The sequence below is a fragment of the Bos grunniens genome, chromosome 8 (genome assembly GCF_055505025.1).
Source record: "Bos grunniens cultivar Pamir isolate PY7600 chromosome 8, Bosgru_T2T1.0, whole genome shotgun sequence".
Taxonomy (NCBI): Eukaryota; Metazoa; Chordata; class Mammalia; order Artiodactyla; family Bovidae; genus Bos; species Bos grunniens.
The window spans coordinates 110,040,490-110,053,207 of NC_141172.1; the positions used below are offsets into that span (position 1 = coordinate 110,040,490).

The following is a 12,718-nucleotide window of genomic DNA, read 5'->3' on the forward strand; positions in this document are numbered from 1 at the left end:
ACAAAGATACATGGACTGTGATGTAAAGGTATGTTTTCTGTGAAACATACCTTTTAAATTCCTTTCTTTGCTTTATACATTTCTAAATTTCACAACACCAATTGCTAAAGAAAAAGAAATCCACTCCTCCAATGTGTTTGTACAGCTGTGGTATCAAATAACTTTACAAAGGCTCTGGACAGCAGCTGGGATGATATGGGACTGTGAGTTATGGTGGGAAAGTCTGGTGCAGTGAAAACAGAATGATGCTCATGGAGCAAATATTGGCATCCTTCTTGAAGTGTCTTGGCAAGCTTGGGGTTCTTTTCTTATGGGTTACAGGGGTAGCAGTGGGCAGGTCCCGAGGACTGGGGACAGGAGTTATGAATGGACATCACACAGACTTTCTGGCCCAGTTTCACTGTGAAGTCGTGGCACAGACAAGGGCTTACAAACTCAGAGTGGAGCAGGAATGATATCATGGCAGTGATATCGGCCTTTGACAGCAGAGGGGTTAATATCTGGGGTGAGATATACATTGGTTTGCATTCAAGGGCCATCATTTATTAAGTCTGGATAAGTTATTTAACCACAAGAGAGGTAAGCCTCTGTTTCCTCAGCAGCAAAATGGCAAAGACAATATTCTCTGATTCCGAGAGCTGATTAAATGGGTACTGAGTGTGTTCTACATAAAGCTCTTAGTATGACGTCTGGCACCTCATACGGGCTCAGCAGACGACAGTGAATCTGTGCCGCTGACATGCTGTCGATGTCGTTGACACACATTACTAAGTTATTTTTTATCTGGAGTTGGGAACCTAAATGTTATTTGCTGGGAGACGAGACTATTAAGTGAACTTTCAGATACAGTGATTCACATAGCTAGAAAAAAAGAGAGGTTTCCACACTTGACCCCTTTGTGGCCCTGAAGAGAGACGAAAGGCTGTGAAGCGGGAAAGAGAGACTTTCTATCACTAATTTTCACTGCTATTCCTATTTCATGCTTCTAGATTTTAATACAGTCTTACTAATGCAAGAGAAAATAATTCACCAGAAATAAAAAACTGATAAATTTATCTTCCTAAAGGACCATTCAATTAATTTGAAGATTGCCTCTGGTGCTTTTTTTTTTTTTTTTTTCCTTTGGTTGCAAAATTGTGGAACTGTTCACTGGACTCATGTCTAAAATCTGCCACATTTTTTTCTGCACATTGGCCAAAACACACAGTCAAAAGTACACACTGTCCTAGAAAATTTAACAGGAGAATTCAGCTCACATTGAACTCCAGCACCGTCACTTCAGATGGGAGATTCACCACAAAGGAAGCTACTCCATCACTGGAACGTGTTACACTTTTCTTCGACTCCAAGTCAGTTATCTCTTGGTTTGCGTCGAGCGTTTTTGCGCTCAGGGTCACCGGGATCCCTCCTACCAAATGGTCAAATGAATCCTTAACTTGCACCTGTTTGCCAGAACAGTCCAAATTCATTTCCACAGCTCATCACTTCTTTTAAAGCAAAACAGTTCTGAAATAATTTTCCTTTCTCCTCACCAGTGTATAAATTACTCATATTCAATTCAGTAAAGAGAAACATGTTCTCATTTTATATATAAAAGGGTCTAATGTTATTTAGTTAAATCATTCTTGAATGGATTCCCCTGTATATCAAGAAGACTCAGAATATAAACACTGTATTAGGCCTGCCAAGTAGATGAGATAAGGACTCCTGTTATTTAATTTCTGTTTCTTCAATTGGTTGAGAACTAGATAAAAGAGAAAATGAAGCAATCACTTCTGGGAATTAATCTCTTAGATATGAGAAATAATAGTTTAGGGCTTAGCCACTCAGTTGTGTCCGACTCTTTGCAACCCATGGACTGTAGCCCACCAGGCTTCTCTGTCCATGGGGTTTCTCCAAGCAAGAATACTGGAGTGGGTTGCATGCTCTTCTCCAGGGGATCTTCCCCCCCAGGAATCAAGCTGGGGTCTCCTGCATTTCAGGAAGATTCTTTATCAGCTGAACTACCAGAGAAGCCCCATGAGGAACAATAAATACATTTTTTTCTCCATAAACTCTACCTCTCATTGCCATGCATATGCTAAATTCATATAGAATTTCCACAAAGGTATAGTTTACATTATTTATTTTTATATGTGATGTGAAATATATAAAGATATATAGTATATAAATATATTTTATATAAAGATAAATATAATATATAGACATTTAAAAATAATCAATATGTTCTATATAGTGACATTTTTATGATCATTGTATATATTATTATACTCTATAGTAAATTATAAAATTATGATATGCATTATATAGTAACATGTTATATATTATTAAATATGTTGTATATGTATTAAGAAGTTATAAGCATGTCCAAAGGTTGCTTGGGGTCTGGTGAATCTTTTTCTCTTAAAAGCCAGTGATCTACAGTTTTCTAAAGGATAGGGAATAAAAATATTCATTTTATAAATATAATAAAACATAGTATATGTAATAGCGTGTATTTTATATAATATATAATCAGATATAGAATACTAAATACAATAAAATATAATTACAAAGTCAGATAAATGTTTTAGCTCCATACTATCAGCATTTTAAAAAGAAAAAGAAGAAGGAGAGAAAATATTGAAAAGGAGAAAAAAAAACCAAAAACCAGAGAGAAAAGAGTCAGGGACAGACAGAAAAGTGTCGAGGTGGAGACAGACAGGGAATGATACAGAGAGATGCGCTCCGACGGCGTCGTGTACAAAGAGAAGGCAGAGTAGAGAGCGCAGCAGTGCACCCTCAGACCGTGGGAAATAAACACAGAGACAAAGGGCTTTATTCTCAAGAAATGATATCTCTGTCTTAAGACTTTTTGAGAACGTGTTGCCAAATAATTTTAAATGTTAGTATTTTTTGAACCATAGACATATGGAGTTTTATTTATAATACATATCATTAATGTAAGGCTCATTTAGGGAATACCTAACACAGGCTATCCTGCTAAATGCCGATACTGTCCTAAGGTTTGATATTATTCCCAAGAGAGAAGCCGGCTGGCAGTTTCCCACTGCTGACTACACTGTCAGAGAGGCAGATCTCACGCACAGGTTGAGCTCCCTCTGTGCTTTGCCTCTCCCTTATCCTTCCTTTGCTTGTCATCCCCCCATATTTTTAGAGAAAGATAATCACATTCAGCAGTACCCCCACCCCCAACGTAACCTTGACAGAATATGGAATCCCAGGCTTCACAAAAAGAGGGGTAGCAACCAAATTCAGTTTGTAGGGAGAAAGGACATATTTGATGCCAGGAATTTCTGCTTCTTCAGAAAATCCACCTAAAGAAATGACAAAAATTTATTAGAAGTGTACTGATCTGTGTGGGGAGCTATGTCGGTCTCCATGTGTCTCCACAGACCCATTCATTCATTCATTCATTCACTCCATTCCTGCACTCATTCATTTACCAACAGCAAGTAGACACGGGTCTTGGTTCAGAGGGGCAGTGCAGAGAAGAGTTAGACCCTCCTCAGGAGTTTCCAAAGCCTTATGCTCAGGGCTTCTGTGTAGAGATGGCCCTTGTGGAAGTAGCGCAGTGGGATCGGACTGAGGAGAAATCTGAGGAGGGGACGCCACTTTTCACCAGTTGCTTGAGTTTCATTTAAATACATAGAAGGCATTAAGGAGAGAAGAAAGGGTCGGCCAGAGACTAAGCCTTACAGGGAGGTCATCTTTAGGGAGCAGGGATATAGAGAGAATTGGAGAAAACATAAAAAAATAGCTTCAGGTAGAGAGAACCCAGAGGGTCTACTGGCAAGACCCAATGGTGTTACCCTTCAGCTAAAACTTGTATATAATAAGTTATCAGAATAATATACAGAGCTCTAGTATCCCTAACTTCTTTCCAGGATTATATCCCTGATACTCCCACATATGGGCTTCCCAGGTAAGCGCTAGTGGTAAAGAACCCGCCTGCAAATGCAGGAGATAGAAGAGACATGGTTTCGAACCCTGGGTCAGGAAGAGCCCCTGGAGGAGGGCATGGCAACCCACTCCAGTATGCTGGCCTGGAGAATCCCATGGACAGAGGAGCCTGATGGGCTTCAGTGCGTGGGACCGCAAAGTGTTGGACACGACTGAAGTGACTTAGCGTGCACATATGCACCCCTACATATATATCCTATACTTTAGCCAACGAGTAATCTGCTATTCTCAGCGGTCACCCTTGGCACGTCCCCTCTCTGAAGAGTGCCCCACTTCACCCTGCCTGTCACCCCTTCCTCAAAAGCCTACTGGTCTTTCAAGACACGGCCCGTCAGCTCCAGGACACCTTTGTTGCTTGCTCAGCGTCATCTAGGAGCTCGCCTGCTTCTGAAGGTCAGTAGCATTAAGCACTTTGCTCGGAGCACACGTGGAATCCCTTCTGGTGAAAGAGTTCTTTGTTTTTCTTTAAGCTGATGCGTGTTTGCAAGCCGCTTGAGTACTGAAATCTGCATCATTAACATTCGTAAGCCTGCACATTCAGCAGCACTCTTTGCATATCTAATAAATATTGCTTAAACTGAATTTATTTTAAATAAGTTGAGAAAAATAGCAGTAAGAAAGAAGCATTAAAATAATGTCAACAATATAGAGAGGGCAGGGAGTCTAAAGTCATCATCATTCTCCCGCATGTACTGATAATCTGATGTATGCAAAGCGCTTAATACCTCTGTAACTACCTCAGTTCTTCATTCTGCTACCCTGGAAGGACAAATTTAAAGAGGTAGAAGGAGACTTAGGAATCTTCTAGTGTAACAGTCATTTTATTTTTTAAAAAAATGGACTTAGTGTGTTTAAATTATTTGTTCATGGGGGTTCAATATAGACCTGCAAATATAAGGTACATTAGTAATCAAGATATATCAGAAGTAAGACAAAGTAATCCAACTGGGGGTAATAATTATTAACTATTAAAACCATTGGAGTGAGGGTTAAGAGTACTAGACAAGACATTAAGAATGCTAAGGAAAGAAAATAGGTGGTGAGAAGGAGAGAAAGAAGAAGGGGGAAGACGGGGAGGAAGAGGAGGAGGGGAAGATGGAGCCGGCGGGGGCGGGGGGGTGGGGGTGGGGGGGGTGGGGTGGAGGGGAGAGAACTAGGAGGGGAGGAGGGGTGGGGAGGAGGGGAGGACAAGGAGAAAGGGGGAAGGAGGTGCTGGTGAGAGTGCTCTGCGCACACTGACGCTTTCATTCCCGCCGTAACACTGAGGGGCATATACCGTTACTGGACTCATGTTAGAAACATTACCTCCAGTTTTGGATAGAATTACTATTCCAGAAGAAAAGGGCTTTATGATGTACTTTGTTCAACTCTATCATCATACAGCTAAGTGGATAAAACTGTGGTAGTCGTGGTAACTTTCGTTTGCATGGTACTTCACCAAATGTCTTTACACACATAATCTCTTTGGTTTTGATTCCTCCTGGGTGAGAAAACTGAGGTGCCAGATGTTCAAGCCAGACAGGCTGTGAGCCACTTGGACTGTTAAATGGGCGGGTGTCATCACTTCTTGACATCAAGACAGTAGAGACCCAGTGGCTAGGGAGTGACAAAGCTACACTCCAATCCCAGTTTTAATGATGGAAAAGTAAAATTTAACTATGAAAGGAAGTAAAATGTGAAAGAATGTACTAATTATTTATACCTTTTTTTTTTTAAGTGTACATCATACATTTATTACCAACAACCCTCTCAACTCCAAAATTGGGCACAGGGATTAAAAATAAAAATTCATTGCACTACTTAGTAAAGCATTACTAGTAACTTTCATAAAAATGTACAAACTTTGTTAAAAATTTATCAAGCCTTCAAATGATTTGGTTACAGATATTTATAATACATACATTTAAAACTATATGTTAACTGATACAATGGAGTATGATTTGAGGAAATGACTCAGCAAATGATTCCAAAATACACCCCTGTGAGCTTTCCATAATCTGACACAAACAGCAAAATAAGGTAACCAAATGTACCAACAGGGGGAAAATAGCTTTCTAATAAAGGCCTAAAGATATCTGTGAAAAATATTCTCATGAGTTGGTAGATCTCATTTAAAATATTATAAGAGGCCCAAATATAAGAATCTTAACAAATCACATTTCAGAGAGTGTATAAAATCTAAATAGGCTTTCACATTTTCTAGATTTTGCTTGAAAAAATTCAGGACAGAAAATCCTAATGAGATCTTGATACCTGGAGGCCTTGTTTTTTGTTTTTTCTTTTTGGGGAAGAGGGGGTGCTAAAAACAAACAAAGGTGGTATTTCATGCAAAGGAAAACAGAAATTGCATGAAATATTTATACCTTTAATATGCTGTCTAAATATTTCCCAAGAGAAAGTCCCTTCTCTGGTGCGTGCTAAGTTGCTTCGGTCATATCCAACTCTTTGTGAGCCCATGGACTACAGTCCGCCAGGCTTCTCTGTCCATGGGATTCTTCAGGCAAGACTACTGGAGTGGGTTGAAATGCCCTCCTCCAGGGAATCTTCTCTGGTGGCTCAGTCAGTGGTAAAGAATCTGCCTGCCAACGCAGGAGACACAGGAGCTGCAGGTTCAAGCCCTGGGTCAGGAAGGTCCCCTGGAGAAGGAAATGGCAACCCACTCCACTATTCTTGCCTGGAAAATTCCATGGACAGAGGAGCCTGGTGGGCTGCAGTTCGTGGAGCTGTAAAAGAGTCGGACACGACTTCGCAAATAAACGACAACAAATATTTGCCAAGAGAAAGTTTAGGAGGGAAAACAAGCTTACCTGTAGACTCTATGATTGTCACACCGATATAGAGGTACTTGTTGTTTAAATCTTCTAGACTTTCATAGGACAATTCTTTAACTGCTGTTTCAGAGTTAAATGTGACTTGAGCCATTCCGTTTATCAACTTTTTAAAGGGGGAAAATAAACAAATTATTTCAGAGGAGAATTTATAAGCAAAAAGTGAATAAAATATGCCTTTACTAGCCTCTCAATCAAAGACAAAGACGAAAGCTTTAGCACTAACGCGAGTAACTGAGTCCACAGTTAAGCCCAGAGTGTTATCTTCTAATCTATTTGTTTAGAATTATAGATGTGGAAGAATCTTAAACATCATTTGGTTCCACAGGTCTTTTTTGTACTAGCTGGCAAAGATGACTTCTTCCCATCACTGAGTCATCATCATCTTTCTAGGCCTCTCAGCCTACTTTTGCTCTTAACTGAGAGTTTATGGGATTTTATGATATTTACTCTGTACTTTACTGCTTGCATATTAAGACACTAATTTAAAAACGCACAGTGGATAATGGGATATAGGGTTATCCACGATATGTTAATCGCTAAGTTGTGTCCGACTCCTTGCCACCCCACAGACTGCAGCCTGCCAGGCTCCTCTGTCCATGGGATTCTCCAGGCAAGAATACTGGAGTGGGTTCCCATTCCTTCTCCAGGGGATCTTCCCGACCCAGAGATCGAACCCTGGTCAGATTTTTACTGTCTGAGCCACCAGCGAAGCATATGATATTATTTAATTATTAACCACAACAGTAAGACAGATTTTGCCTTATTTTTTCTTCTAAAATCGAGTACTTCGAGGCCAGGGATTTTTGTCTTATGTAGCTTTAAACCTCAGTGTTTAACATAGAATCTTGCATTAAAAAAGAGGTGTTTATATCTTAAATAAAACTGTACTTTGAAAGAGCAAGGGCTCAGTAACTGGTGATAGAAGCTCTGTGAAAGTGTAGCTGCTGCTGCGAAGTCGCTTCAGTCGTGTCTGACTCTGTGCGACCCCATAGACGGCAGCCCACCAGGCTCCTCCATCCATGGGATTCTCCAGGCAAGGGCACTGGAGTGGGTGCCACTGCCTTCTCTGCTGTGAAAGTGCAGCAGTGGACAAAATGACCTGAGCCCTTACCATCCAGGGCAACGCAGAGAGCACTGAGCTGGGGCGAGGGCCACAGGGCACTCTGAGCTCCAGCAGCCACTGGGCCTTGACTGTGGCCGACAGCTTCTCAGCAAGCTCACGGTTAATTCACTCACTTACAAATTTTTATAGAGCTCCTGCACAATTTGCCAGCAACCAAGCTGGCTCTAGGCATATAGTGGGAATGATTCAGACCCCCAAAGAGTTTTGTGTAGAGAACGATAGAGTAAATAAAGCATTACTAACTGTAATGGTTTTTCAACCTCAGCACTATTGACATTTTGCACAGGGTAATTCGTTGTTGGGGGAGCACTGCTCTGAAGGAGTTTCACAACATCCCTGGCCTCGACCCACGAAATGCTCGTGTGACACTCTTGCCCAGTTGTGACAACCACAAATGTCTCTGGACATTACCAAATGCCTCCTTGGGGGTAAAAATCACCCTTGGTTGAAAACCACTGCAATATAAAGTGTGAAACACGCTCCACCGAGAGCGACTCAAGGCCTGAGGCGGCAGGATGGGTGATGACGTGGAGACAAAGAACGGGACGGCTTAGCCAGGCAGAGAAGAGGCAGCAGGTGACAACGGGAAAGGGCATTCCCTGGCCGAAGGAGCAGCTCTGCAGACACCTGGAGGCGAGGGAGACTTGGGGGAGTTTGCAAAACTGGGGTGACCAGCGCAAGGGGGAAGAAAGGGAGAGATGGGCCGGCAGGGGGCTTGGTGACAAGGAAACAGAACTTTATCCTCAGGATAGTGAGAAGTCAATGGAAGGTTTTTAAGCTTCAATTTCCACACCTACACGAAACAGTACCGTGGGCTAGATGATACAGAAGTGACTTTCCAGCTCTAGCGTTCATGACGGATCTTTAGGTACAAGTGAATCTCTTACCGATGTGCTTTGCATTGCTTTTTGCATCATTTCTTTTTGATTATCTTCTAAGTTGTCTCTTATTCCAAAAGTGATATAAACGTCAGCCTCGTTGACGACTTTATTATAAAAATATCTGTCAAACAATCATACCATAAAACTGTTCTGCTAACACGGTTACAATCATAAAATCCAGATAAAATATAACAATTTAAAATCACATAAAGCATTTGACATACTTTAAAGTGCCTTTCCATCCACTATTATATTTCATCCTCATAAAGCCACCATAATAAAGCCAAAGTACAGATTTTTATTACTATGTGCTAGATGAAATAAACTGATTTTGAGGAGATCAAAAGAGTCAGGTCTGGGCTTCTTTCTTACAAAACACATCACTTCCTCAATGATTTTGATAACAGTGGAGAACTGCTCTTTATTTTCTTTTACATCTTTTAAAGCAGCATGCCCAGTCTCACAGTTATATAAGTTCTTTTTAAAAACTCTAACTGCATATTTCCTTTTTCAGTTTAGAATTAAAACAATGATAAAGAAAACTTCCTGTATAGCAACATGATAGCAAGATCTTACTCTTGTTATTCGTAGTTTGAACAAAAAAAGTAAGTCTCTCCGTTAAAAGAAGTCCATTTCTACAATTCTCTGTCAAGTGAGCTTTTACAGTGGCTTAGATTAAGTGACAAACACTCTATCTGAGGAATAAACACTAGAAAGAGAGGCAGTATATGGTAGCCTTTGAGGGCATGGGTTCTGGAACAAGAGAGACCATGTGATTTATTAGCTGTATGATCTTGGGCATATTACTTAACATTTACGTACCTTCGGTTTTCTGTTTGTAATGTGGGGATAGTAATTGTATCTATCACACAGAGTTTTGTAAAGATTAAATGAGCTGATACATACAGAATGCTTTGAAAAGTGCCTGACATATATAGTTACATAAATCGGTTATTGTTTTTAATAATTATACTAGGTCATTTTTAAATGGTAGGTCGCTTATAAAAATAACCCCAATTCTCCACCTGCCCATGTGTCTACTGCCTTTGCAGCTCTTTGCCTGCAAATGGTGTGAAGGGAGGCTGTTTCCTTCAGGCTGGTGCTGTAATTTGCTTTGGACAAAAGAATGTGGTGGAAGTGACGGTGTGTTAGTCCCGAAGTGTAAACCTCAAAAGGACTTTTATGCTCCCATTTTCTCTCTTCGAGCATTGCTGCTGCTACAAGCTAGCCCATTGGTTGATGAGAAACACACATGGGCCAGTCATCCTTGCAGCTTCAGTCAACTGCCAGTTAACTGTCAGGCATCTGAGTAAGACCTCCCTAGGCCAGCCAGCCCCCAGCTGACCTGCCAATTGACTGCTCATGTGGGTGAGCCCCACTGACACCAGCCTGGCCCAGACAGCAGAACTGCCCAGCTGACTCGTAAGTAGCTGTGGTGTTAAGGCACTGGGTCCCAAAGTAGTTATCAGCATTAGCTGGTGGATGAAGCCATTAAAAATGATAAGAAGTTAAAGCTTCATGTCTCAGTCCCAGTATCCTAAGGCAGGCTGCCTCCTAAACATACACACTGAACTTACGTTTTTAGGATTTTTTTTTTTTGGCTGGTGAATAATCAACCAGACTAAAATCAGAATCAGCTAAAATCAGGATGAGCAAATAAACTCATAGGCGTGACGATGAGCAAATAAACCATAGGCGTGATGTCTTCTCAGTTAGGTAGTTTCAAAGTCATGCCAGACATTGCCACTAAATCACAGATCTCAGCGATATATAAATGTATCAACTCACCACACAGTACACCTTAACCTTTCCCAATGTCATAGGTCAATTATATCTCAATAAAACTGGGGGTAAAAATCAAAGATCTCACTCTGGGCAAATGTCACCAAAGTTAGCATTCAGTTTAACTGAAAACTCTGAAAACAAAACAAAACACTTTCTTACCTTGCTCTTATAGTAATTTCAAAATTAGTAAAGTCCTTATAACCAATGAAATTACTTTTTGGTTCTATTGAGATAGAAAAATGTGGCAACACTGAAAATAAAAACAAAGAAGCAACGTTACCACTTGAATTAGAGTAGTCTTTAAAGCATAGCAACCAACTCTATCTCTGGAATAGCTGGATAAGCCGTGACATCAGCGCAGCATCCACCTTGTCATCACCAATAGCAGGATCTCGGGAAGCCTCCTGTTCCACCAATCAGAGGTTAGTTCATACGCTACGTGCTAGAAGAACTTGACTTAAACTTTGATTTCAGCACTTACAGGCAACTGACTACTTCCTCCGCTAGAGGATGGGCTCCTTGAAACAAAAAAGACTATTCTCTTTATTTTTGCGTGTCTCCTCCCTCAACCTTCTCATGAGCCACAAATAGAGCATGTGTTCAACAAATGTTTATTAAATTGAAAATGGAAAAAGAAATTTCTTGCTTGTTTAACATTTCCATTTTTTGTCTAATAGATTAAATCCACCCAGTCTCCAAATTCCAACATAAAACTCTCCCTTTAGTCAAAAGCGAGAGCTTACAATTAGCTACAAGAAAAAAGCTTCATGCAAAATTAAAAATTAGGACCGAAAGGAAGGAGGAGTTTTTTCCCTGTCTCTTTGGTATTCTGATTGCCCAAGAGAAAACAATTTCACCTGTCCAAAAAAGCACGGTCTTCTCTTTGTTCTAACACAGCCTGTGTAGTAAGGTTTACAGATTCTATTAACCTGCACAACACCTAACAGAAATTGGGTGATTGAATGACCTTGATATTGTAGATAAAGACTGTCACATGAGAGTAAGTGAGATGGAGTCAGATATGGCTTATATGTTTTCTAGATGGTGAAAGGGCCTTCCTGCATAACACAAACAGTAAAGAATCTGCCTGCAATGTGGGAGGAAAGAGAAGTCAAAGAGCAATGCAATCTGTTGCTCTGGGCTGCATTCCTATGTTATTAAAGATCAAGGCAGATATGTTCTCTCCAAGATATGATGTAGAGGAAAATATTTCATCGTTTCATCCAGCACCCACCATGTAGCCTGCACAGTCCTACCAAGACGGACACACCCATGAACACGACAGACAAACCTTACCCTCAATGAGCTCATAGTCGAGCAGGGAAGACAAGCATAAGCAAAGAATTACACAAACACTTAGGACCGTTATGAAAGCTGATATTTATAAGTGAGTACAGGGAGTCCTTCCCAGGAAAGAGAATTCAGGGAAAACATCACTGGATAAATGGTTTTTCAACCGAGACTTGAAGGTGAGTAGGAGTTGGCTAGGTGAGAGGGAGGGGGAGGGGGTTGTAGGCAGATCATATGCAAAGTCACCATTACTGGAGTGGCATAAACGAGGCTGAGGAGGGGATGGCAATGAGGAGGTGTTGGGGACTTCAATAATGAAATAACATGACGACAAGAATAGCTTCAAAGCAGAGATAACAGCTGGGGGTTGAGGGTGGGTTTGCAGTAGTCCATGAGGGAGCCTGGTGATAAAATAAATGTGTGGCTCCAGATAATAAGAGGTGGATAAATTTTAGATATGTACAAGAAGCAGCAAAAACACTTGGAGGAAAGGGGACCAGTTAGGATTATATGTTGTTTAGAGCCTGTAATCTTTAAAGTTGAGCTTCATCATAGTAAATTTGTTTTGTCACAGTTTATTAATTGTTAAAATTCACATGTTTATTCGCCACATTATTATGAGTCTATTGGGAGAATTAAAATATGACTTCAAGCAAAATAAAGTTTTTTATTACAGAAACTTCTGATACAGAAACTCTGTATCAGAGCACACAGATACTCTAGTAAACAACTACAAGAAATGGGAAGGTTAAGCAGTTTATACGTTTAATTATTAACCCATTAACATGACTGATTTCAAAGTAAGACTATCTGACATTTTTGGATCAATGTATTAGGAATTTCTG

At 40.5% G+C, this 12,718-nt stretch overlaps 1 protein-coding gene across 1 annotated transcript in view; it reads right to left on the reverse strand.

Moving 5' to 3' along the window:
* C5 (complement C5) overlaps positions 1-12,718 on the reverse strand; it is a 97,386-nt gene that overhangs the window by 66,099 nt on the left and 18,569 nt on the right. Inside the window, exons 7-11 of the mRNA XM_086414021.1 lie at positions 10,743-10,833; positions 8,805-8,919; positions 6,771-6,897; positions 3,202-3,317; positions 1,257-1,442 (exon numbers count right to left, since the gene is read on the reverse strand). Coding sequence (XP_086270147.1) covers positions 1,257-1,442; positions 3,202-3,317; positions 6,771-6,897; positions 8,805-8,919; positions 10,743-10,833 — 635 coding nt within the window. The remainder of the gene's footprint in view (positions 1-1,256; positions 1,443-3,201; positions 3,318-6,770; positions 6,898-8,804; positions 8,920-10,742; positions 10,834-12,718) is intronic.